General features: G+C 37.8%; 2 protein-coding genes across 3 annotated transcripts in view; one reads left to right on the forward strand and one right to left on the reverse strand.

The window, feature by feature from the left end:
* The first annotated feature begins 1865 nt into the window (after positions 1–1865).
* Positions 1866–26374, forward strand: part of LOC129927759 (uncharacterized) — an 81770-nt gene continuing 57261 nt past the window's right edge. Inside the window, exon 1 of one of the 2 annotated variants that reach the window (XM_056038473.1) lies at positions 1866–2022. The gene's annotated coding sequence lies outside the window, so the exon portion shown is untranslated. The remainder of the gene's footprint in view (positions 2023–26374) is intronic. The other variant, XM_056038479.1, reaches the window with a different exon arrangement.
* Positions 9032–10821, reverse strand: LOC106074886 (uncharacterized). Its single transcript, XM_056021035.1, has 4 exons — positions 10513–10821; positions 9704–10417; positions 9323–9587; positions 9032–9231 (listed from the first exon to the last, which is right to left on the reverse strand). Exons 1-4 carry the CDS (start codon positions 10819–10821, stop codon positions 9032–9034), a joined length of 1488 nt encoding a protein of 495 aa, XP_055877010.1.

Raw genomic sequence — 26374 nt, forward strand, 5'->3', positions numbered from 1 at the left:
GTGGGGAGAATGGGGCGGGGTAAAAGATGTTCCATTTTTTTTAAAAGCTAACATTCATTGGTTATTAAGAAAAAAAAAGATCGATCTCCCTATAAGTTGTATTCAAGAGGTATTGTCTTTTTAAAAAAGTATTTTCTAATGGTTTCCTTGTTTGTTTTGGTACCTTGATCTATCTGACACGCATTGTGATGAGGCAGTGGCGTAGCTAGGGTTGGTGCCACTTCCAATCGCCACTTCCCAAAATGTATTTTTTTTAAAGGAACGTCTGAAACTTATAAAATCAGAAACTTCATGATTCTAATTGTTTCCCTTGGTAGATATCAAACGCTGGACATAATGACTCCCCCCCCCCCCTTCCAATCAGACTTTCACTATAACGTAGTAGACCATCAGGCTACGGTTTGACATCAACATACACATTTTATAAAAACAAGCTTCTATTCAATTCTGACGGAAACTTCGAAAGCAGGACTTGCCATTAAGAGAAGACTAAGAAATATTAGATATCTTCTAGTCTTCTCAAGTTCTAGCAGACTGTTTTGGGACACAACAACAACATCATAGACACAGAGAGAAAACGTAAAAGGCTAAAAGTCGGTTCAATTAGGCCTACTCACACTTAGAAATAAAGGTTATATTAAGCGTAGTTGTATCAATTAATTTGGATCAGTCATGTCATTACATTTGATATAGATCTATGTGCCTATTGGCAATAATAAATAAGTGCAATTAGAAATATTTTTACCATTTGTTTTTATTAAGTGCTATTTCATGCGCAATGATCCTATCACTTGTCTGGACGAGTTGGGAAACAAAAGGGGGGGGGGAGGAAAGAAGGGGACATATGGGTGAATGTTACAGTGACCGCTTTTTAAATGTATGAAAAATTGTTACGACTTGAGTTTGAAATCGTGGCTCAAGCCTCCACAAGGGGACTAATTCAACTTATACCACCACTTCTGTCAAGTACGATTTCTTTCCCTTGCTCGTTACTAAACAAAATAATTAATTACCAATAGTTAATTATCTAATTCGTTAATTTACTTTTATTGATTCTTATTTTGTCAAGTAAAATAATTTTTTATAATCGTGCAGAATTTCAACTTGGTCCGAGATTGGGTGTGGGAGAAATAACGTGTAGGTCTAACTTGATATCAGACGGACAGAGTGAGTTGATAGATCTATAAGCTTTGTAAACGAAAAATGGCAACTAACCACAATTGAACTCCATAAACACAAATTCAGTTATTCTGAATACTTATCGTACATTTTACACACATCTTTTATCTTAATCAAGATTTGTGTTTGACTCTGTGTACAATGTAGTGAAAACAAAAGATTGAATGGAAAATTTTGAAATAAATGTTATTTTTTCACTTCGCCTTAGTTTTACAAGCTCCTATTGTCTCCCTGGAAAGCCCATTCTACTCGAGTCTCCACGTATAGCACATTTCTCGACTTTCAAAAGCCTAATTGTTACAAGCAAACAATATCAAATCCTGAATTATAAGCTTATGAAGCAATTGTTCCAATGGTTTTGATCAGGCTACATTTCTTTTCCAGTAATGACGAAGAATGGAAGCTACTTGGTAACTCCACTTGTGGGGGAACATTAAAAACAAAATACATTGTGTGTGTGTGTGTGTGTTTGCGTATGTGTTGGTTGCCCACGGAAAGAGCTACAATAAAGTTATAAATACATCGCTATTAGATTGTACACTTTAAAGTGTCAGTTGGAACTAATATAACCCTAGCGACAGACACTGTTCCATTATTTGTGTTATCACTTTTGATTAGGTTAGGTTTGGTTCATCATTACAGACGTAAGTCACGTGGGCGTCTGGGGGGAAACTGTGCAAGAACGGAGAGGGTGAGGGGAATCTCTCGCGCCTGATTGGTTGGCTCATAAAGAGGGAGAGCGGAGAAATGGCTTCGTCTTGCTGCCCAGACAACCAAAAAGGTGTGGCACATCCGACAGTACGAGCACAGAGCAACAGCGCAACTTTAGAACTCTTCCAGAACGTGAGTACAAACGTAGAAATTAGAAGTTTAGTTTTCTGCCTGGTAAAAAATTAAATTAGAAGGTGGTTTAGTGAAATACACACACTTTTGTAGCCAAAGAATCCAATTAAATATATTTTTTTAAACGTGAGTTGTAAAAATTGATTCCTTTTCAAGTTCTTTAGAAGGAAAAAAAATGTTTATGATAATTCAGTTTTAACTACTGTTAGCCTGAGCACTTATTAGATTATCTAGTTCTTTGTTAACTAGAGAAAAAATTGTGTTTCTGCCCAGTTTTAAATAGGTCCTACTGCTATCTGGACATTTCTTTTGCAATGCTGATTAGAATATGATTTTTTTTAGGGACTCATAATTATTGTATGTATTCCTATCAAAAGAGAGGAAACAGTCTAACAAAGCGAATAAGATTTAACATATTTAAACTATGCACTTTTATGATTTTACGACTGGAGAAGTTGTTATTTTTAAATGGAAACTGTGACAGGTATTTCACATCACTCTGGAGCCTGTTCACAGGATGGAAGACATCTAGAAGAGTTTAGATGTAGGTTCTACTAAAGCTTTTATTAGTGGAGCTAGTTTTGTCACATCAAATCAAATTAGCTCATGTCACCAAGTTCAAGCATTTAATCCTGTCCTGGAAAAAAGTCTATTTTAATGTTTGTCAACTTTCCAAATGTTGTTATATTTAACTAATTCAAGTCTTGATAATTATACAACTTCTAATGTAATACTTGATCTTGAATCTGAATAGCGTTTCTGTTTTCTAGATGACCTATGACCTCTCTCATCTTCTGATTCACTCTATAAATATATTTTGTCAAATGACTTTTAGTTATGTACTAAATATTCAACGGCCTTTTTTTTTCACAGTAGTTCAGCATTCGGCCAAAATGTGCCTGGTATGTCCTTTTCTTTGCGATGTACTTGGCCTTTGAATCAACGGAAAGTCTATTTTTCTTTTTCCCAGAGCGAATTTTGCGTTTATGAGCGAAAACTTGTTTCTGAAGAGCAATGTACATCTATTGAGGCGCTCTACGTATTAGGTTTCACATAAACACTGCAGTGGCGTAGCAAGGTACCCATGGGCCCGGGTTCAAGAATATCTTGGTGGGCCCCCTCCCCCAATAGGATTCAATGTATGACAAAACAATGGAGTAATGTGAATGTATCGGTACCAAAAGATTCCAATGCAATAGGCGTACCTTTTTTTATGTCAATAATAATGTCATTACATTGGATTCAGTGATAGTGTCTTAAAATTCGATGTTTGTACAACTTCTTAACAGAATTAAATGTGTTTCGAATGAACTAACATAATTTTTATAAGTTCTTTTCTCATTGTACACATTTACATTACAAAAATACTAGGTGTCAAACTATTGATCTAACATTTATTTTATTTTATTTCTTGCCTTTTAATTAAGAAGCAAAGTTAGAAACTAGTGCACCTATTTCTAAACTTTTGGCTGTTCCGCGTGAAGCTAACTTGATTCTGTTATTAAATAATTTTTGAATCAATCGAAACTTTAAGAATGACCTCTATACTGAACAAAATGACACAAAGTCAGACATAACCTGTATGCCGCGACAATGTTAGGAAAACATGAAAATAAAAGAAAACAAGATTACAAAGACAGTTTGTGTGGAAACACAAACTCAAAATCGGCCCCCGAAGTGGTCCACCCAGGCAGGCTTCAATATTTTCAGAAAGAACATCCAAATAAAATTATATCAAAGACAAATGAGAGATAAGAATGGAGAAAGAAGGTTGACAGATCTTGTGTAGTGCCCCAAACGGTACAGCAGATCAAAGGATAGGTGCAAGTGAATGCAAGGTTAGATGTGAACCTGGCCTAACTAGTTCCCCTTTCATACCTTGTGGTCTATAGGGCAGATGATGTAAAGTTCATCTGTTTTTGTGGCCTACGGTTAACGAGGGTGTCATGTAGCCAGCACAACGACCAACCGCCTTTACTTTTCCCCAACTAATATCAGGTACCTATTGGCGCTGGGTGGACTCAGAGGCGCCTAAGGATTCCAAAGTTGAAAATCCCAGTCTTCACCAGGATTCGAACCCGGGGCCCCCGGTTCGGAAGCCAAGCGCTTTACCGCTCAGCTACCGCGCCTTTCCTGGCCTAACTGAAGTCTTATATTTGATGTAATTGTTTTGAAAAGGCTCAATCTCTTATTCGATTGCTTTTTTTTATTATTTTTTTTTAAAGGAAACCTCAGAATTTGCGCTATTCAGTTTTAGCTTTATCATCATAGGATTGCACACACAAAATGAGGTACCGCCGCGATGAAAGATTGTTTACGAAAATGACGTTTACAAGATTACTATTCGTTTTAACTTAGGTCTAACTTATAATGCATACTAATTAGCCTTTTCTCTTTAAAAAACTGCTTGCATAACTGATTTTAAAAATTAGATTTTTTCGCTTTCAGAAAAAAAAAGTAGCCGTTGCATCAGAACTTTGAATGGTCTAAAATATTGTGATGTCGGATTTTCAATATCTTTTATAGTTTACGAGATCTAAACGGGACAGACGGACAGACATTTCGCACAAAACTAATAGAGTCTTTTCCCCTTTCTGGGGCCGCTAAAAATGAGCCTTGAGAAAGTTCAATAATTAGCAGCTATGTCAACATTTTTCATTCATGACTATCAGGACTATCCATATGGACCTAACTGTCATGATCGCCCCCTCCATTTTTTGTGTGCAACACATTAATAGTTTCTCAACCAAACTCTCTCTACCCCCGCTCCCCCAATTCCTGTCATACTTCCGCGTTGTGTTATGCTGATAAGTCAAAGTAACACTCAAATAACGAAATGAAATAAATACAATAAATACAAATAAGTTAGTCGATGCTATAGCTAATGTCGAGCAAGACGTTCAATGCTAACAAAAGAGCCGTCGAATGTCATCAAGCTAAAACTCTACTTCACTTACTAAAGCTGACCTTACTCTAGGGCTGCCAAAAGTCTTCTGTGTTTACTTTCCAAATTCTAATTTTTTTTTTTCTAGTCGCGTCAATGTCTCTTAGTCCAAACTTTCCCTTTTTAGGAAACAAATCACTTTTCCCGCCAAAATCCTCATCGTGCCACAACAGCAGACAGAAATAAAAAAAAAGAATGGAAAACGTGGTCGAAAGGCTAACTAGCTTGGCTATGAAGGAGGTTCTAGGTTCGACAGCCGACTCAAGCAGAGTTGTGTTTACTGAGCACCTAAAGGCAGCACGGAAAACCTTCTCTCAGATACCCCCCACTGGTCCACAAATGAGATTGGACCATAATGCTCTGAGCCTGCTATAAACATGAAAGTAGCGATAGATAAGAGCTAACATTTGAAAGTAGCGCTAGATAAGAGCTAACATTTATTTCATAATTACACTAAGGGAGTCCCGGGCCCGAATCCTGTTGAAAACTGGGATTTTTTTAGGACGCCTCTGAGTCCAGCGAGCTCTAATGTGTACCCGACATTAGATGGGGAAACGTAAAGGGGTTCGGTCGTTGTACTGGCCACATGTCATCCTCGTTAACCATAAGTCATAGAAACAGATGACATTTACATGCCCTGCCCCCCATAGATCGCAAGATAAGAATATTTACTTTGCCCATTACCAGATACTTGATGAAATTAGTAGGAAGTTCACCTGAAAACAAGAAAAACTTACACATTTATGTCATAAATTTTTTAAATTTAATTTAAGGCTTCGTGTATGCTTTGTTGTAGCTTTTTAATCAATGTTTACAAAAGTGCTATGACTTTTTCGCTTTGGTATCATCCCCAAGTTCTCATGTGGGCCCCAGCTGGTAGTGAGTCACTGACCCAAGAGCAATCAACCCTTTCGTGCCATTGTGAGCCCCTAATGGTCGTGGGCCTGGGTTCATTGAACCCCTTCGCGCCATGGATGCTACGACACTGATAAACAGCCTTCAATGTAGGAAACAGACATTATTCATGGGGGAGTTGTAAAAAAAGAAAACAACAACAAACGTTTTATGTTTCTGTCCTGCAAGTGATTTCCAGTTTCAGTACTGGTCAAACAACTGACTATAATTCACATCAATAGCCCAGTCCTGTGTGTAGGCCTAGTGTATGCACGACAAGTCATCATTAATGATGCAAGTTTGTGTTTAAAAATAAGATATGAGGTTACGAATTAAATTCTATTTCCGGATAATTTACCATTGCATTACATAACAGAGTGAAAGCCGGGCATTTACCCATTTAAGACCAATACTTGCCGGACGTAGGGCACGACCTCAAAAAGGAGGACCTAAGCGCCTTCTTGCGTGCGGTAACAGTCACTTATCATGCTGTACAAAATAGATTTCCATTATTTGGTTTTGTGGACTGAAGTTAGGGATATGGTAGATGACTGATAAGTGTGATGGCGATGTTGATGTGAATGTGGCTGTGGGCATGTTGTAACTGTTGTGGGCTAATACCTTGTCTGACTTCACTTGTATCTCATTAATTACTTCACATCAGCCACAGAACATTACAGGTTAACAATACACTTGATCAAGACTTTTACTGTTGCAAATTACACAATTATTTATAACTGGGAAGTCCGTCTAGTCTTCATAAACGTCGCTGTTTATCCAACTATCATCCGAAACAACCTACTTCTATATTATCGCCATGTTGCTCTTCTTGTTCGCCTAGTCTACTACGTCGTTCGTTTGTCTTACTACGTCACTACTTTTACCGTCGCTAAAAAAAATACACAATAGATTTGTCTAGCGACACTAACATACTCTCTAAACTAGTACATAACATAGCTATGATTGAAAAGATGTTTCTAATTTTAACGTGGCAGTGGACATGCCATGACTATAAAGCTACGAATGAAAAAAAGATTCCATCAACCCTCTAACTAAACCCAACCACCTAGCAAAACCTCTCACCACAGCCTTTCCCTTCTACCGCTTAGCACTTATATAATTCTTGGACAGGGACACATTATAAAACATTTCTTTGTTTCGGATATTTTTTTTTCTAATGAACGAAAGAAAAATTTGGACAAGAAAAAACCAGTGAACTAAAAAGGACTCTGACCGGTTCATTGATTTACGAATAACTAAATCCGTTGCGTGACTGATAATGTCATAAGGCCCACGGGTAAAACTATCAGCCAATACATATGTGGTGAGAATATACACACTTGACAAGCTAGCTACTAGTTATATACTATCATCAATTCATTTAGACATTATAGAGTTGGGTGACAATACAAATTGACAATGAATAGTACCATAATAGATTTGTAGAGGTCTTTTTTCTTACAGAGAGGTCCACTTAACAGAGAGGTCCACTTTAAAGAGAGGTCCACTTTAAAGAGTTTCCATTTTTTTACAACAAACTAAAATGCGATATTCAGTAATAATAAATAATCAGTGTAACAATATAGGCCTACACCTGAACTGTAATCAATCCTATCGCTGCTTCTGATGTGTAAGTATACAACTTTATACATGTTTATTATTATATAGCCCGTCTCCATGTTACTTTGGCATTCTCGTGACAGCCTGGTCCAATCTATTTGGTGAACACGTAAAGGGGGGGGGGATCTGGGAGAAGGTTTCTGTGCTGCCTTCAGGCGCTCAGCCAACATAACACAGCTGAAATTAAATTTGAAATATAAAATATCTAAAGTCTCTAGCAGTGATTTGAAGGTCTCCCTCAATTCGGTAGGAAAATAGTTGAGGCTGAACTCTTTGTTCAAACGTGAACAAATGTTAATACACAAAAATATTTGTAGCTCAAACTGAAATTAACTATTGATGCAATGAGACCCTTTTTTTAAACTGCAGCTTAGTCAGATATAGTACTGTCATTGTACACACACACACACACACACACATAAAATTAAATGAATAAAAATATTTTAAAAAATTGTGAAGTTTTAAAATGGTGAGTTCCTCTTATCCTTCCTTCCACTGGAAATATGACCCACGACAATCATCACGACATTGAACTTGTCAGAGATCACTCATGTCCCGATAAAAGTTCAACTCAACTGCAGATCTAACTATTCGAAGCAATTTTGAGAGGTCAGCAGGCTCATTTGACCACTAATTATGTAATACGTATCGTTATATAACTCTGTGTGTATGATATACTACTGGTATGCGTCAAACCAATTGATGGTACACTATTTATTTAAGCTTGTAAACATGTCTTCGTTTATCACATATCATCTGCTCAGTGTCAGCACTCAATCTCATGATTGAACATTTCGAGGTTCACTGAACCAGGTCATTCCTTATTCCAACATAATGTCCTCTGAGTGTGAGTTAACCTGTCAGGGGACCCGGGAAATAGAACCCATTGATGTATCAAACAGCCCTTCCTCTTTTTCCCATAATGAATTGAACAAACATATATTTTTTTTATTTCTGCATCAAAGGTACACAAAAAGGTCAACAGCTCCGATAACTCTAAACTATTCTATCACCAGTTCAGATAACTCTTAACCATTCAGACGACCAGCTCTTTCCCTCTCTCTCTTTACCTTCCCCCCCCCCCCCCCCCCCCAGAGGGACCGTGCTCATCAAGGCGAGTACACAATGCTATGGATCAACTTCACCAAATACATTCTAGGTCTGTTTCCCTTTGTGTTGACTTTCGCATTCACAATTCTTATCGCACTGGGGTCAGTCCTAAACAATGTGTCTATTTGTTCTATCGATTCGATGCTCCTACTATAGTTTAAACAAGGGCGGTATCGGTGACTATTTCAACAGATTTAAACATTTTATCTTAATTCAACATAATTCTATCCAAGCCTCTCTATGGAATCGAATCTGAGAAGACAGAACATTCGTTCATTAAAGAATAATTAATGAAATATTTGATGATTCCATTACAAATGTCAATATACCGGTACTTGCCAACTTTGTGTGTATGAAGCAATTTTCACTTGGTGGTTTTGAATTAAACGATTAGAATGTTGTATGAAAATAGCACTCGAGGTTCATCCCAGAACTTGAGATCTACGAACAGTTGATGTTGACTGGTTTCTTTACTGCAGAGGTGATGTTGACTGGTTTCTTCACCGGAGAGGTGATGTTGACTGGTTTCGTTACCGAATAGGTGATGTTGACTGGTTTCTTTACTGCAGAGGTGATGTTGACTGGTTTCTTTACTGCAGAGGTGATGTTGACTGGTTTCTTCACCGGAGAGGTGATGTTGACTGGTTTCGTTACCGAATAGGTGATGTTGACTGGCTTCTTTACTGCAGTGTTGATGTTGACTGGTTTCTTCACCGGAGAGGGGATGTTGACTGGTTTCTTCGACTGGTTTCTTCACCGGAGAGGTGATGTTGACTGGTTTCTTCACCGGAGAGGTGATGTTGACTGGTTTCTTCACCGGAGAGGTGATGTTGACTGGTTTCTTCACCGGAGAGGTGATGTTGACTGGTTTCTTCTCCGGATAGGTGATGTTGACTGGTTTCTTCACCGGAGAGGTGATGTTGACTGGTTTCTTCTCCGGATAGGTGATGTTGACTGGTTTCTTCACCGGAGAGGTGATGTTGACTGGTTTCTTCGACTGGTTTCTTCACCGGAGAGGTGATGTTGACTGGTTTCTTTACTGCAGTGTTGATGTTGACTGGTTTCTTCACCGGAGAGGGGATGTTGACTGGTTTCTTCGACTGGTTTCTTCACCGGAGAGGTGATGTTGACTGGTTTCTTCACCGGAGAGGTGATGTTGACTGGTTTCTTCACCGGAGAGGTGATGTTGACTGGTTTCTTCACCGGAGAGGTGATGTTGACTGGTTTCTTCTCCGGATAGGTGATGTTGACTGGTTTCTTCACCGGAGAGGTGATGTTGACTGGTTTCTTCTCCGGATAGGTGATGTTGACTGGTTTCTTCACCGGAGAGGTGATGTTGACTGGTTTCTTCACCGGAGAGGTGATGTTGACTGGTTTCTTCACCGGAGAGGTGATGTTGACTGGTTTCTTCACCGGAGAGGTGATGTTGACTGGTTTCTTCTCCGGATAGGTGATGTTGACTGGTTTCTTTACCGGAGAGGTGATGTTGACTGGTTTCTTTACTACAGAGGTGATGTTGACTGGTTTCTTTACCGGAGAGGTGATGTCGACTGGTTTCTTTACCGGAGAGGTGATGTTGACTGGTTTCTTTACTACAGAGGTGATGTTGACTGGTTTCTTTACTGCAGAGGTGATGTTGACTGGCTTCTTCACCGGAGAGATGATGTTGACTGGTTTCTTCACAGCAGAGGTGATGTTGAATGCTTTCTTAACTGCAGAGGTGATGTTGACTGGCTTCTTTACCGGAGAGGTGATGTTGACTGGTTTCTTCTCCGGAGATGTGATGTTGACTGGTTTCTTCACCGGAGAGGTGATGTTGACTGGTTTCTTTGGAGAGGTGATGTTTTCTGTTTTTTTTTTACTGGAGAGGTGATGTTGACGGTTTTCTTTACTTGAGAGGTCATGTAAACTGGCTTCTTTACCGGAGAGGTCATGTTGACTAGTTTTTTCACATGAGAGGTGATGTTGGCTGGTTTCTCCACGGAAAAGGTGATTTTGAGTGGTTTCTTCACAGGAGGGGTGATGTTGACTGGCTTCTTTAATGGAGAGGTGATGTTGACTGGCTTCTTTAATGGAGAGGTGATGTTGACTGGTTTCTTTAATGGAGAGGTGATGTTGACTGGCTTCTTTAATGGAGAGGTGATGTTGACTGGTTTCTTTAATGGAGAGGTGATGTTGACTGGCTTCTTTAATGGAGAGGTGATGTCTGGTTTCTTCACAGGCGAGGTCATGTTGACTGGTTTCTCCACGTAAAAGGTGATTTTGAGTGGTTTCTTCACAGGAGGCGTGATGACTGATTCTTTACTACAGAGGTGGGATTTATTTTTTCACGAGGCAGATGATTTGTTTCAGACCTCGACGATCAATGTGGGTGTCAAAGGGTTAACACAAAGACCAACTGTCTTTGATTACTCACATAAATGTCCAGAGATGAATGAAAATGACAAATGTCTTTAAAGCCCTGAGATTTAAAAAACAAACATCAAATCTGCTTCCACATGATTTCAGTGACAGACTTTTGTTGCAAGCATTGAACATTGCACTCGACACTAAAACATTGCGTAAGTTTTCTTGAACCTCCCCCCTCCACTCCCCTCTCTATTGCCACATATTCTATTCTGCTTGTCTACTTAGCCAGAGCTGCCCAGACATAAACAAACATTGAGTTGTGAATATTTCATTTATTCGATCAAGGATTATGTTTTTGATATTCATGGAAAAGACAAACAACAAAGATGTCGCCAGTAAATTTGGAGCTGATGAATTTGTAAGCCGGAGTTACTCAAATCGTGGTTCGTGGACTGAAGATCGTTCTTAATCAAGTCGCCCACAGAATGATGACTATTGCTGAAGTTTTAGTCATGTTCATTTGAGATCCCTTATTGTATCTTCTTGACAAAGCTAAGAGTCATACCATAATTAAAGCGCTGGTTGTATGTATGAGAGTGTGTAATGGTTTGAATGCTTGTTGTGATTGCACCTATATTGTTATTGTTATAGTTGTTAGGCTCAGGTGGACTATTGTAGTCAAACTGAATTTCCATTTGTTTGGACCAATAATCTTATCTTATAATGTCTCTCTGTCTATGTTGTCGTTAATGGATATTTTGTATGAAGCATAGTATAGTTAGTACCAAACTTTCTTGAAATGTTAAGACATGTCACGTGTACGGTGTAACAAGATTGAAAGTGTATTTTGTATAGGCCCGTGCAGTTATCAATGCAAAAGACTAGAAAACACCAAGAGACTTGAACTATTCAAACAGAACACTGTGACATTGGATTAACATTTGAAGATATCTAGAAAATGTATATGGAATCAAAACTGCTCTTAAAGACCGGCATTAGTCAAAACAGTTCAAAATTTAGTTCTGGAAAAAAAATCTACATTTTGCTTTAGTGGAGAACATGGAAAGACTTCGATGAAATATCAGATCCAACAGAGATTATAAAAAGCAGTTTTAATGAAGTTTTGAAAAAGAAATTTAAAAAATCAATTAATGTAAATTAAAATTCAATTAGCATAAATCAGGTTCCTGGTGAAGTAAATTATTTCGCAATCAATTTTAATTAGTTCACATTGAAACTTTTATAAAACCTGAAATTAAATTTGAATGTTGATATTTGTGTGATGAGTTGCTGAGCAGCCTAAGCCGCCTTGCTAACTAAATGAGGGGCGGCTTGAGATCGAGTACCGATGTGGACTTGCACATTTTATCATCTCTAAATATTTCTCTTCATCGGCATCACCCGAAACTTGGAACCGCCACTTTGTGATTGTTCTACACTTGCCTGATAATGAACGTTTTCATCTTGAAGGGAGTGCATGCTGTAAAATTACACACTGTAATGACTCATAGTTTGAGGCGTAGATGTTGAGACTAATCGGGGATTTCCTTTAGTGACGTGACGGTAGATTAAAAAGCTTAGAACGGAAACGAAACAAAATAATTCAGCCTTGCTAAGTACAAGACGTGTTTTTTTAGTACTAGCGTCATTGGACCGTGACCTTTTTTTAAACAAATAAATAGTTAGGATTTGAACAAAGCAGTTTTACCGTTAATACTCTTTGTTTATGTATGTTATATCATCGTATATAGGTAAAATATCAAGTAGATGAATTGACACTGACAGTAACAGACAACAATATAACAACACATATAACTTTCCTTGAGACTACCTATAAATCAGGCAGCAGTGAGCCCCCCCCCCCCCGGGCCGGAGTGTCATGCCAAAGTGGCAAATGACTACTATTGTATCATTTCTTGATGTTTCTATCTAGGAGAGTGATAATCCAAAACCAAGATGTTTCACTATACTTCCGTGTTCAGACTGTTCATTTATTCGAAAGAGATAAACTAGCCGGATATGATCCGCGGCCTGCTGACCTTAGACTGCCTTAGTTTGCGTATTATTTATCTAGTGGATTGGATTTAGTTCTATGTCAAACATGGAGAATGTTCCCTTCACATATTTTTTTGTTGTTTTCCCACCAAAATAAAATTAGATTGTAAAAATGTGTTTACTCGTTCAGCTGACATATTCATATACAAAAATAAAATAATGTGAAAACGGGTTTACCCGATTTATTTAAACGTTTCGTCCTTTAATAGAGATACAATTAGGTACTTTATGTCTATATTTCGGGCACTCCGATTGTGGGAGGGACATTAAACATACATTACGGTCTCCACCAGGATCTAAGGAACATTATTGACAATTTCTATCAAGATTGGTCAAACGGATTTGATTTTTATTCGGGACATACATACATACATACGTGCGTACATACATACATACATACATACATACATACATACATACATACATACATACATACATACATACATACATACATACATACATACATACGCTTTACTTTGTACTTTATATGTTAGATTTGGAAAAGTACCAAAAGAAAGTTATAATCTCAAAAAGATCGCTCTTTTATAATCTATAAACATCTTTTTTTTTTTATGACGTATTCGTTTGTCTCTTTATCCCCTCTAGAGCTCTCGCCTCTACTCCAGCCGAATGAGGGCCACGAAAACCTGTTTCTATTTAATGTCTGCTGTTTGTAGAAGCCAGTTAAGAAGTACCAGAGGCGGGCAGTTAATTAGCTGTCCACAAAATGTTCACCTTCTTTACTGTGTATCGATCACATAAATCACAACTAAGCTTCAGGCTATCAACATTGGGGCTCTCTTGTAGCAATAGCAGGATACTTAGGAGTGCCCAATAGTCTGTTTGTGTGCGTGTGTAGGGTCGGCTAGAGCCGTTAAGTGATAGATGTCATGAACGTAACGGAGTGATATTCAGATGGCACAGAGGTTTATGAGTTCATTCCAAATGCACTCATTGTGACCAGTGATTGTCGAAAAGTGCGTCTTTGATGTAGTTGTCGTTAATAAAAGCGATATTGTCGGACATCAAAGATCGACTAAAACATCGAAACGTTGATGAATGAGGAAATGAAAACGATAATTCAACGAAGTAGATAACAAACGTATTGCTAAATGTTGTCTCGATGCTAGTAATGTATTCGCTTTTAAAGTCTGTCCAGCTCTTGTTCCCTTTCATTTTATCAGCTCGATTTATAGTGTAGACTGTTTTTGTGTTTCTATTTCGTATTTTGTTTGTTTACATTTCTATTTCAGTTTCTGATTCAGAGATGTTGATTAGAACATGGTGATCTCATGATCCTGTTGTGACTAGTATTTTAGCTTTAATTTGTCTTCATATAGATGCAACTATTTTACTTTTATTTGACTTTTTGTTTTTGAATTCATTTTCTTGATATTTTCAGTTCCATTCACAATATTTTTTTTAAAATTGTAGTTAAGTCTCATCTTTGTTTTTGTTAGTGACATCAACTGGAGATGAAAATCACTGACCACTAAAGCAACTATCATTTATCCAATCAATGTACACACGACTCCAACAAAGAACAACAACTCTATAATTATTCTAAAGCTGATCCACCCCAAACCTACTTCGTTGTTCAAACACCTCAAGGGGAGGTAATGCTTCCCATAAAACACCACGACACACGTGACTTTAAACCTCAGTATTGTTTAAAACCATCAGATCTTTATTTTTTGTTTGTTTGCTTATTAGATACTATTACACTTTTATTGACTTCACGAATCACGTGATCTCAGAGTTAAATAAGAACAAAAATGAATTGAATACACTACTTTGGCCACTTAGAGGTGACTAAAAAAGAACACGTGTTGTATCATATCACGTAGGCCTACATGGAATAACAAAACATTTTTTCTACATCTGAGATGATCAGAAATCCATTTTCCCAAATCCATGTTTTGTTCCTTAATTTGTGCCTTCAGCCCAATGACTTTTAATAATGTTATATTAGCACCAAATAAAAACAAACAAACACCGAATACCATTCGTAAGTGCGTAAACTCTAGAATGTAGAAAAAACTGACTTTTCCCTTATTCTATAGCAGACTAGCCAAAAGCAATATGAACCCGTGTGCTAGGGTGAAAGCAACATGAACCCGTGTGCTAGGGTAAAATCAACATGAACCCGTGTGCTAGGGCGAAAGCAACATGAACCCTTGTGCTAGGGCAAAAGCAACACGAACCCGTGTGCTAATGTAAAAGCAATACGAACCCGTGTGCTAATGTAAAAGCAATACGAACCCGTGTGCTAATGTAAAAGCAATACGAACCCGTGTGCTAGGGTTAAAGCAATATGAACCCGTGTGCTAGGGTTAAAGCAATATGAACCCGTGTGCTAGGGTTAAAGCAATATGAACCCGTGTGCTAGGGTGAAAGCAACATGAACCCGTGTGCTAGGGTGAAAGCAACATGAACCCGTGTGCTAGGGCAAAAGCAACATGAACCCTTGTGCTAGGGCAAAAGCAACATGAACCCTTGTGCTAGGGCAAAAGCAACACGAACCCGTGTGCTAATGTAAAAGCAATACGAACCCGTGTGCTAATGTAAAAGCAATACGAACCCGTGTGCTAATGTAAAAGCAATACGAACCCGTGTGCTAGGGTTAAAGCAATATGAACCCGTGTGCTAGGGTTAAAGCAATATGAACCCGTGTGCTAGGGTTAAAGCAATATGAACCCGTGTGCTAGGGTTAAAGCAATATGAACCCGTGTGCTAGGGTTAAAGCAATACGAACCCGTGTGCTAGGGTTAAAGCAATACGAACCCGTGTGCTAGGGTTAAAGCAATATGAACCCGTGTGCTAGGGTGTACTCAATTATGTTATACGTTATTAGAATGGAAAACATTTTTGTAAACAATACTAAGACATAAATAATTGAGAGTTTAAAAAATGTATCTACTCATGTATCCAATACAATCTCATTTAATATCATGTGACATCCTTGAAGCACTGGATAGTCTTTTGCATTGAACTAAAGGGTTTCAAATACGACATACGAGAATTGATAGAAGGGCAATCTTGTCTCCGTGGGCTCACTTGCCAATAGTCTTCTTGTAGTTGTTCTGTAAGCTAACAGAAGAACTCAGTTCACTTTGTATTTTGGTCCAAGGAGAGTTCCAGTATTGGAATCCGGTGTTCCTCTGCTAATCACGCGACTAATGAAGTGTTGGTCGGTTACTAATTGGGAGACTTGACGATTGATAATGCTGCTCTCCCTTTCCTATTAAGTGAAAGCAGACGACAACAGGAATGGTGTTCGGTAGTTGTTTGGTCTGGTACTTCCGTTTCTTGGGCTGGGAGTCACGGAGCTGTGTATCCTAACCGATTTATAGATCTCGTTTATAGCAGGTCAGGTGGTGTGTCACGTGGTGAGTTGGACGCTGGGGAAAGAGGGAAAGGAAGAGTACTTCAGAGTACCACAAGAAAGAGTACTTCAGAGTACCACATAGTACATACTAAAACAACAACAAAAAAACAAAGAAAAAACTTTTTAAAAAGTTTATGTAAGGGAAAGAAACACACAATTACTGCCAGAAATAATCTCCATTTCCTTTTAAAACAAAATGAATAAATAACCACAAATTAATTAACTTATATTTTTTTTTATTGATTTATGTGTTGTCATCAACACTATCAGCAATCAATAGCTGTGTAAAGTTTGAGCTTGATCCAAGACTGGGAAGTGGGAGAACTAACGTGCACCCCATTTGTACCAGACAGACAAGAGTTGATACCATGTAAACATAACGGACCTATTGGCCACATTTATTTCAAAGCAATCACAGCCTCATTTACTCTTCTGAAAGATTGTATTTAAACACCGCATCATACAACATCAAGCCAATTAGGCATCACTTGGCTATATCTCACTTAATAGATAATTGTTTTTAAAAATCCAAACTTAAGAAAACCCTATGAAATAGTATTCAATATCCACCAGCAATAACAATGTCCAGACCGACTTAACAAATTATCCAGTCCAACGGATCATATTTCAATTACAAAAAGATTAGAAAAAAAAGTTTCCTAATAAAGGACAATGTTTTAAATGATCTTTTTTGTAGGTTTCAATTTCTATAGAATACTAGAACGAGGAGTCAGGCGAAAACTTATCTCGCTAAGAAATTCATTTCAATGTAAAATCTAGCCACACAATGGAACTGTTGAAATCTCAACTCTTTGTTGTCGAGAGTTTCTCCCAGCTCAGTCTAGTCTGCCATTGTTTCTGTTTTGACGTAATAGAATATTGCTCTTTGATTTTGTATTCATTTCCAAGGAATCAACTCACGCGAATTGCTCTGTACATTTCACAAAACGTGATTTCATTTTGTGAGATGCTCCTCTGTGACCTACTTCTGTTCTGCGACCTAATTTTGTTCTGTGACCTACTTCCGTTCTGTGATCTACTTCTACTCTGTGACCTACTCTTACACATATTTTTTAAAAGTATTTATTTTTGACGATACATCCTTTATATTATAAACTATTTCGTGCGAACGCTCCGATCTCTAAATCATCCCCCCCATATAAATCATTGAAAAATCATCAAAATTTGAATTTTTTTTGTTAAACCCTTTTTAAACCAAGATAACAAGGGAGTTTGAGTTTTCACACAAACTCAGTAGCGGTCCTTATGGGTCCGTTTTGGTAATAGCCATATTTGTTTTTTTTTAGCACGACATACTCGCAAAATCTATATCAATTTTTTTTGTTGTTGTTTAATGAATATGCCACTTGAGAGTCCTCATAGGAGTTAATATAAAGGGTACTTTTGGTTTAACACTAAACACAGGAACTCTTCATGTGCAGATAACAGAAACTATGAACTACACTATGACAAAGAAACGCGCGAATTGATGAAGTAGTGTACTCAGAAGTAGATTACATTCAACAATTTAATAACACCAATTGGCATTGGTTTAAAATGTTATCACATAAATACATTGTGAATACCTAGAGTTTTTAAAAACAAAAGTGCAAGTTTTTAGTTAACTGTCAGTTCTTTAAATGATTCAGGCACATAAGTACAGACATATGTAACGTATGTGTATATTTGTATTACATCTGCTTCAATAAATAACATATATTTATGTGTAAAATAAATATTTTTATTTCCGTCCCAAAGTAAATGGAATGTGCGTATTAGACTTTGAGTCTTTTCTATTTACGATTTTTCTTATTAGCTTGCAAACTTTTCATGGTCGGACACTGGAAAGAATATTTCGAAAACAGCTCTAACGATTTTTCTAGAAATTTTAAAGAAAACAATTAAAAAAAAACGTAATTGGTCACAAAACTGTGGTTTGACCGTACAGTTTTTCAAAATCTAATCATCTTAAAAATAAATTTGGCTTACGTCTCTTAATTTTGCACACGCCTTCAACGGGAATTCCCGCATTCAACGCACATGTTTCTTTGTGTTCAGTAAAAAGTGGAATAAATAAATAGACGTACATAAACATTTTGCACACCGTCTTTTGCAGAAATCATTATCTGGACTCTTCATGAAAAAGAAATTAATTGTGCATAGCTCATTGGATAGACCTTGGAACGATAGACTCCTTACAATAGTGAAACATTAATGGAATGAGAAATTGTAGCTTGTTTGAAGACATTCAATTTCATTAACTTAATTTTGATATCCAGAGTAGTGTTTCCTTTTTTTATATAATACATTCGTTACTTTCAAAACAGAAGATGAGTACGTCCTACGCGTGTCCTAGTCAAGTCATTGTTTTTTCCTGGCTAACTCAGGAAACCCATTCCATGCTCTAATAGTACTAGAAAAGAAGGAGTATTTGTATAGTGTTGTCCTAGCATATGGATCGAGGAATTTGCCTTTATCTTTATGTTTGAGTATTTTATTAGGTTTTGTTTTTGGTATTTGAAGGTTATGGTTCAGTGTTTTATGTATAATTGCTACTTTTATTATTATTAGAATAATCCGCGTGTTAGTTACATAATGCAGTCAAATAATATACATATTTAAACTTTCAAAACATAATTATACAACAAGATAGCTTCAGCATGCTTTCTTTGTAAACATTCCTTAGCAACAATATTCGTTCCTTGTAAACATTCCTTAGCAACAGTATTCTTTCCTTGTAAACATTCCTTAGCAACAGTATTCGTTCCTTGTAAACATTCCTTAGCAACAAAAAATTGAAAATAAAATTCTATCTTAAACATAACTAAATTCCAACAGAACTTAAGTCTGCCACTGATGGCAACTGTGATAATCTCCCTCTTGTCTGTTAAATTTGCTCTCCCCCCTCCCACGGGCCCGTGACAACTCCTGTGCGGTGGTTTTAATCTGGTGTCCACTCTCAGCTATGAGATAGAGGCTCTCTACGCGGACGCTCCACCAGAGAATAGCTATAAATTATTCTAATCCAATTAAGAAAGCATAAGGAAGGGGATCAATTGATAGCTCTAACTCCCTCTCCCAGCGACGAAATCCCCTCTCCCAACATCGTCTTACCCATAGCTCCCCGTGTCTTCTTGTTTCAACTCACCCTCCTGGCGTCGTCTTGTCACTCCCCCCCCCCCCCTGGTGACGTCGTCTTTCCCCGACATCAAATATTCATAAAGCTCTCCAGAAGTCACCAGAAAATATAAAACATTAGAAATTGGGATACTGACTACTGACGATGTGACTGTAAGTCAGTTTTAAATTGAAGGTAACTATTTCACAACACAACAAGCCCGACTCTCCAAATACAATTCACTTCTGAGACGTTTCTGTAGTTCACCTTTCTAAATAAAAATAAACATAAATCTTAAAGTCTTCAAGTGTTTAGTCTTCTAGCGAACCGTTGTATATTTGTTGTCTGGACTAGTTAAACTAACTGACCACGTCAACTCTAAACTAGCTTAATTAATAGACCACTTAATTCATTGACTAGGTCAATTTAAATTAAGCAACCAGGCCCGCTCTGGACTAGTTAAACTAATCGTCCAGTTCAGTTATGGTCTAGTTAAACTCAGTGGCGTAGCAAGGTACCCGTGGGCCCGGGTTCAAGAATATGTTGGTGGGCCCTACCCTAACCCAATAAGATGAATGTAAAGTGAGATAAAACAATTGTGTAATTTGAATATGTATCGGTACATTGACCAAAAGACATTCCACTAAAAGTAGTGTAAGAGTGTAACTTTTTAAAAAAGTAATTAGTAACAAAGTAATTATATTTGATTCACTAAGGTCTCCAACAAGTAATAATGTCTTAAAAGTTAATATTTATACAATTTCTTAACAGAATTAAACAACTTAAAAGTGTTTCAAATGACGTAAGAATTCTACATTCTACACATTTACATGGTACTAAAACACTTCTCTTTGAAACATTGATACAAATTTTAATCTAATTCTACTTCCATCATTTAATTGTAAATAGATGGAACATTTTTCTGGCCTTCAAATAGTGAAGTCAGCATGGGCGTAGCCAGGATTTTTTTTTCGGGGGAGGGGGCCCGGCGAAAAAAAAATTTATATGTATTTATGTGTGTGTGTGTGTACATAATCTTTATTACATTCTGACCCTTCATTCTTTCGGAAGACGTTTATTGTGCACTAGAATAGGTTCTTCCTGGAGTTAGTGGAAAAATTGTAGATTCCCCGCCATTACTAGCAAGGGGGTCTGGGGGCGAAGCCCCGCCGCCAATCACTATTTCTGGTATTGAAAGCCAACAAAATGTATTTTCTGAGGTATCTACACTGCATTTTCTTGCTATTAAAACGTTTTATTTCAAAAACCTAATGTGCTATTCTTACTGACTTAGACCCTCCCGCGCCGTTCGGAGCATTTGCCGTCAAGCTGTTTCCATAAAAATCTGTCCCTGGTAATGTCTGAAGCCTCTTCCCACCTGCCATGAGGACCTCCATGAATGTGTGGCACCAAATTGTACTAGGACGTCATCGCAACTCTTCTTATGCGTAATTCATTTTGTCGGAGAACATGTTCGCAAACCTCATGCGACGCTCTGTCACAACCTTACTAAGGTGTCGACTCCCTATTCGGAATAGGATTTCCTTGATTTAGACCCGATCTCTATAACTGACTCCTAAAATCTGTCTTAGCCATCTTTGTTGAGCCACATTAAGTGTTTTTCAATTTCGGCAGATGACTATTCACTGCACTTTATTAATGGAGCCCGGCCACTGGTAAAAATGTGAAACCTCTCTTGAATACGCTCTTGGAATTAAGCGAATGTAGTTTGCTTTAGATTTATATCGAAAAGAGAAGTTTTATCGTCAAAATCATCTGTTGGGGGTTTGCCACCTCAAAATGCTCTGTAGGGGGATCTTAGACTCAAAACCATCTGGAGGGGTTTTAAACTTTTAAAAAAGCCATCTGTAGGAGAGGGGGTTAAACTCAAAACTCCGATTGGATTGGCTACGCTCAAATAATTTTAGTGTGTAATTTGCTTTTTTTATATTGAAGAGGTATTTTTAGCATCAAACCCCCCCCACCCCTGAAGGGGAGTTTAAACTCAAAACCCCTTTTGGCAACGCTCATAGCATTTTGAGTGCGTAATTTGCTTTTTTTCTTACACTGAAGATGTATTTTTTAGCTTCAAACCCCCCCTGGCAGGTGGTTTAAACTCAAAACCCATTTGGCTACGCTCATAGATATTAGAGTGAGTAATTTGCTTTTATTTAAATTGAAGAGGTACTTTTTAGCTTTAAACTCCACTGGAGGGGAGTTTAAACTTTAAACCCCTTTGACTACACTCATAACATTTTGAGTGTGTAATTTGCTATTTTTATATTGAAGAGGGGGTTTATCGTATATTTTTGAGGGGAGTTTCAAATCACAATCTCCATTAACTGTACTCTTGGAATTTGGGGATTTTCGATTGCAATTTTTTTGTTTTGTTTTATAGAAGAGGGGAATTGAACTGCAAAAACCCCAGGTAGTGGGTTTTAAACTCAAACCCCCCTGGTAGGGGGTTTTAAACTCGAACCCCTCTGGTAGGGGTTTTAAACTCGAAACCCCCCCCCCGGTAGGGGTTTTTAAACTCGAACTCCCCTGGTAGGGGGTTTTAAACTCATAACCCCTTGATTGTGCTGGGGCAAGTGATAGTTTAGTATTAAAATCTCACCTAAAATAAACAAAATCAAAGCAAAAAAATCAGTCACTAAATTCCGATACCCCCCCCCCCCCCCGCAGGGGGGGATTTTATTTCGGAGGGGGGGGGGTTGTCATAATTGTCGTTTGCACTTGACATGAAACTGGGCATTAAGGACTCAAACAATGACAAACATGATGACAATTTTTCCATGTCCATGAAATCTGTCAAGTAATTGTGAAACAATGACAATACGTTGATTTTGAAAGTTGATTTTGAAAGTCTTCTCTTAAATCTTGAATTTGAATTATTTCTTCCCAGTAGTTAGTGGTAGGCCCATCTCATTTCTTCCCAGTAGTTAGTGGTAGGCCCATCTCATTTCTTCCCAGTAGTTAGTGGTAGGCTCATCTCATTTCTTCCCAGTAGTTAGTGGTAGGCTCATCTCATTTCTTCCCAGTAGTTAGTGGTAGGCCCATCTCATTTCTTCCCAGTAGTTAGTGGTAGGCCCATCTCATTTCTTCCCAGTAGTTAGTGGTAGGCCCATCTCATTTCTTCCCAGTAGTTAGTGGTAGGCCCATCTCATTTCTTCCCAGTAGTTAGTGGTAGGCCCATCTCATTTCTTCCCAGTAGTTAGTGGTAGGCTCATCTCATTTCTTCCCAGTAGTTAGTGGTAGGCCCATCTCATTTCTTCCCAGTAGTTAGTGGTAGGCTCATCTCATTTCTTCCCAGTAGTTAGTGGTAGGCTCATCTCATTTCTTCCCAGTAGTTAGTGGTAGGCCCATCTCATTTCTTCCCAGTAGTTAGTGGTAGGCTCATCTCATTTCTTCCCAGTAGTTAGTGGTAGGCCCATCTCATTTCTTCCCAGTAGTTAGTGGTAGGCCCATCTCATTTCTTCCCAGTAGTTAGTGGTAGGCCCATCTCATTTCTTCCCAGTAGTTAGTGGTAGGCCCATCTCATTTCTTCCCAGTAGTTAGTGGTAGGCTCATCTCATTTCTTCCCAGTAGTTAGTGGTAGGCCCATCTCATTTCTTCCCAGTAGTTAGTGGTAGGCCCATCTCATTTCTTCCCAGTAGTTAGTGGTAGGCCCATCTCATTTCTTCCCAGTAGTTAGTGGTAGGCCCATCTCATTTCTTCCCAGTAGTTAGTGGTAGGCCCATCTCATTTCTTCCCAGTAGTTAGTGGTAGGCCCATCTCATTTCTTCCCAGTAGTTAGTGGTAGGCCCATCTCATTTCTTCCCAGTAGTTAGTGGTAGGCCCATCTCATTTCTTCCCAGTAGTTAGTGGTAGGCTCATCTCATTTCTTCCCAGTAGTTAGTGGTAGGCCCATCTCATTTCCTTGCAACATTCCACAATGGTGTAGAGCAAACAAAAAACTACTTCAGCAGCCTCCTTTATTACTCTCTAAAAGTCATTTCTCAAAAGATTTACTTCAATCTAGATCTTCTTCAGTTGACTTTATGTAGGTCTTGCTGCTCACTTTCAAACATTTTGGACACAACTCTGACTGCCCTATACCATTGTGTACTAAACAATAAGTACAATTATATTATCGAAGGTTTCTAGTTTTCCTCTAAGGGCTCTAGTTTTCAGGCATTCTTTTACCTTTGAGAAACACAAATTCATTTGTGTTAACAGGTTTAGGACATCAAACTATCTGAAATTCATTGCTGTTAGAGAATCATTCCTTGAGGACCACCTTGTTGGCAACAGTTTTTGAGTGTCCTAAGCTCTCCCTATTGTATTCAAGACGCGCCCATCTTGAGATGTTGTAAGCAACAAACACAAACATATTTTGAACCAAGTCCTAGAAATCTGCAATGTTTTTAACGCAGCTGACGGAATCATTTAAGACCAAGTTTAAGTTGTGGTTAGCACAGAGAGCAATACCCGAAGGCCATTGTACTATCCACTCATATTGGGAACACCAATATAGCTTTAGCCTCGCAGTTTATTTAAGACTAAATGGGGATTATTCATTACTTGGAGCATTTGGTCATCCAATGCTGCAGACGTCTGGTTCTCACACATATGAAAACGTATAGATGACTCTCTGATTACTATTTCTTTGGTTACTCCCACATCAGAGATCACACACACACACAAATAATTTTAATTTGATCCAATTTTGGTATGTCCTGAGTGCTTTTACTAATGAAGAGAACAATGGCGCGTATTGGACCTCACACAGTCACGGTATATGTGTCAGAACTGTATCGCCCCAACAGGTCTAGTATCTCGTTTTCAATCGGTGAGGCTTTGTTTTCCTGTCAGATTTCAATATTCATAACAATTTTAAATAAAGCCTGGTTAGAGGTTTTTGTATAAATATTATGGTGTTCACTTTCTTTAAGAACTATGAACCAAATACTTAGCATTGGTCAGAGAATGACACTATTCCGTGATCAATGTAGACATCTCTCTAGCTTCTAGATCTTTGTTATAAACCTGCTCTCCAATTCGGTTTCGCCATTCTTTGTAATAACACAGGCACGATACCCATGTAACATTGGCTTCCTTAATATTTCATGTTATTTGTTGGTTTAGATTTCATCTCCTTTTTTTATTTTTATTCTGTTGATAATTTTTTTTATACACTACAGAAGACAAAAACCCCAATGTGATGAGGACTGACACAGATTTGACACGATCGACTTTGGGTGAATTTTGCCGTAATCGGTTTTTAAAAGCATTTACAAAACAAAAAAAAAAAGGGGAACGACCTGAATCCGAACTCATGACTCACACTTCCTCCTCAAGCCGACATACTAACAACTTTGCTAGTGAGGCGCTTATGACTGTATAAGATTATATAGTTATGTATTGTTTGTTTCAAACTTACTTTAAAGCGGCGACCTATAAAGGGGACTAATTCAGCTTATACCACCACTTCAGTCAAGTAGGCCTACAATTTGTTTTCCCTTATTCAAGTACGAAACAAAATAATTAAAAACCAATAGTTAATTAACTAACTGGTTGATTTTTTTTTTTGATTCTTGTGTTATCAGATTAAGAAATAATTGTACAAATTACAGCTTGATACGATATTGGGTGTCGAAAAAATAACGTGTACAAACTTTTTACCCGACAGAGTGAGTTGATATATGCTTTGTAAAAATAAATAAAAGAGACTAGAAATGAAATCACTTGCCCCCATGTTCTCAAAGTATTGAAGTACTGATGGAAACAAAATATTACAGCACCGATGAGATCAAAGTATTACAAAGTATTACAGCACTGATAGAAACCAACTATTACAGCACTGATAGAAACCAACTATTACAGCACTGATAGAAACCAACTATTACAGCACTGATAGAAACCAACTATTACAGCACTGATAGAAACCAACTATTACAGCACTGATAGAAACCAACTATTACAGCTCTTTTAAAAAAAATATTACATGAAGTTGGTGTAAAAAAAATATCTTGGATCCTATGTAAGGTTTGATATTGTATGGGTAACTGGTATCTGAAAACGTCGACAGCAAAAAATACATGGTAAAGTGTTGATTGTAATGATAACAATAAATAGCTGGATGTAACATATTGCTGGATGTGTGCTAGATGTAACATTGTTAATTAGATAATACATTATTAAACTAGTACCACTGGTACAAATATAAAGCTTGAAAAAAAAGTTTTATTCATTTAATTAACAAATCGTTACTTTGACTAAGGTTTGTCGGTATCACTTCAAGTTATTGGCCTGGGGTATGTCGGTATTACTTCAAGACACTTCAAGTTATTGAATTGGGGTTTACGAGAAGTGCTTGCTGCCTCCCTTGACTGCCCACATTGATGATGAAGACGGTTTAGTCGAACTGAATTGTCAATATAATGAATACATGGTGAAACAATTTTACTTTCATGAAAATGTCACAGTATTAAAGTCAAAAGACTCTAGGTCTTGGGGATTAAAGTTAAGGGATTCTAGGTCTCTGGGATGAAAGTCAAGGGATTCTAGGTCTCTGGGATTAAAGTTAAGGGATTCTATGACTCGAGGATCAAAGTCAAGGGATTCTAGGACTCGAGCATCAAAGTCAAGGGATTCTAGGTCTCTGGGATTAAAGTTAAGGGATTCTAGGACTCGAGGATCAGAGTCAAGGGATTCTGCGTCTCAGCGATTAGGTCATTAGGTATTGGGAGTAAAAGTGTAAGAGTATTGTTACATGGGAGGTTACTCTGAAATTAATAAAAAAAATTAATAACTTTGTTTATTTCTTTTTTTTTTCTTTCACTTTTTTTCTCCACCCCTCCCCTCCATCCTTCTTTCTTTCTTACACTCTAAG

The sequence above is a fragment of the Biomphalaria glabrata genome, chromosome 1 (genome assembly GCF_947242115.1).
Source record: "Biomphalaria glabrata chromosome 1, xgBioGlab47.1, whole genome shotgun sequence".
Taxonomy (NCBI): Eukaryota; Metazoa; Mollusca; class Gastropoda; family Planorbidae; genus Biomphalaria; species Biomphalaria glabrata.

Bases quoted from the DNA above. Each gene is read 5' to 3' on its own strand.
- LOC106074886 (XM_056021035.1), bottom strand. From the start codon at position 10,821: ATGACCTCGCCTGTGAAGAAACCAGACATCACCTCTCCATTAAAGAAG. The intron at 10,418-10,512 runs GTAAAGAAGCCA...ACCTCTCCAAAG, and splicing joins TAGTCAACATGACCTCTCCG to AAACCAGTCAACATCACCTC. The intron at 9,232-9,322 runs GTCAACATCCCC...TAACGAAACCAG, and splicing joins GAAACCAGTCGAAGAAACCA to TCAACATCACCTCTCCGGTG.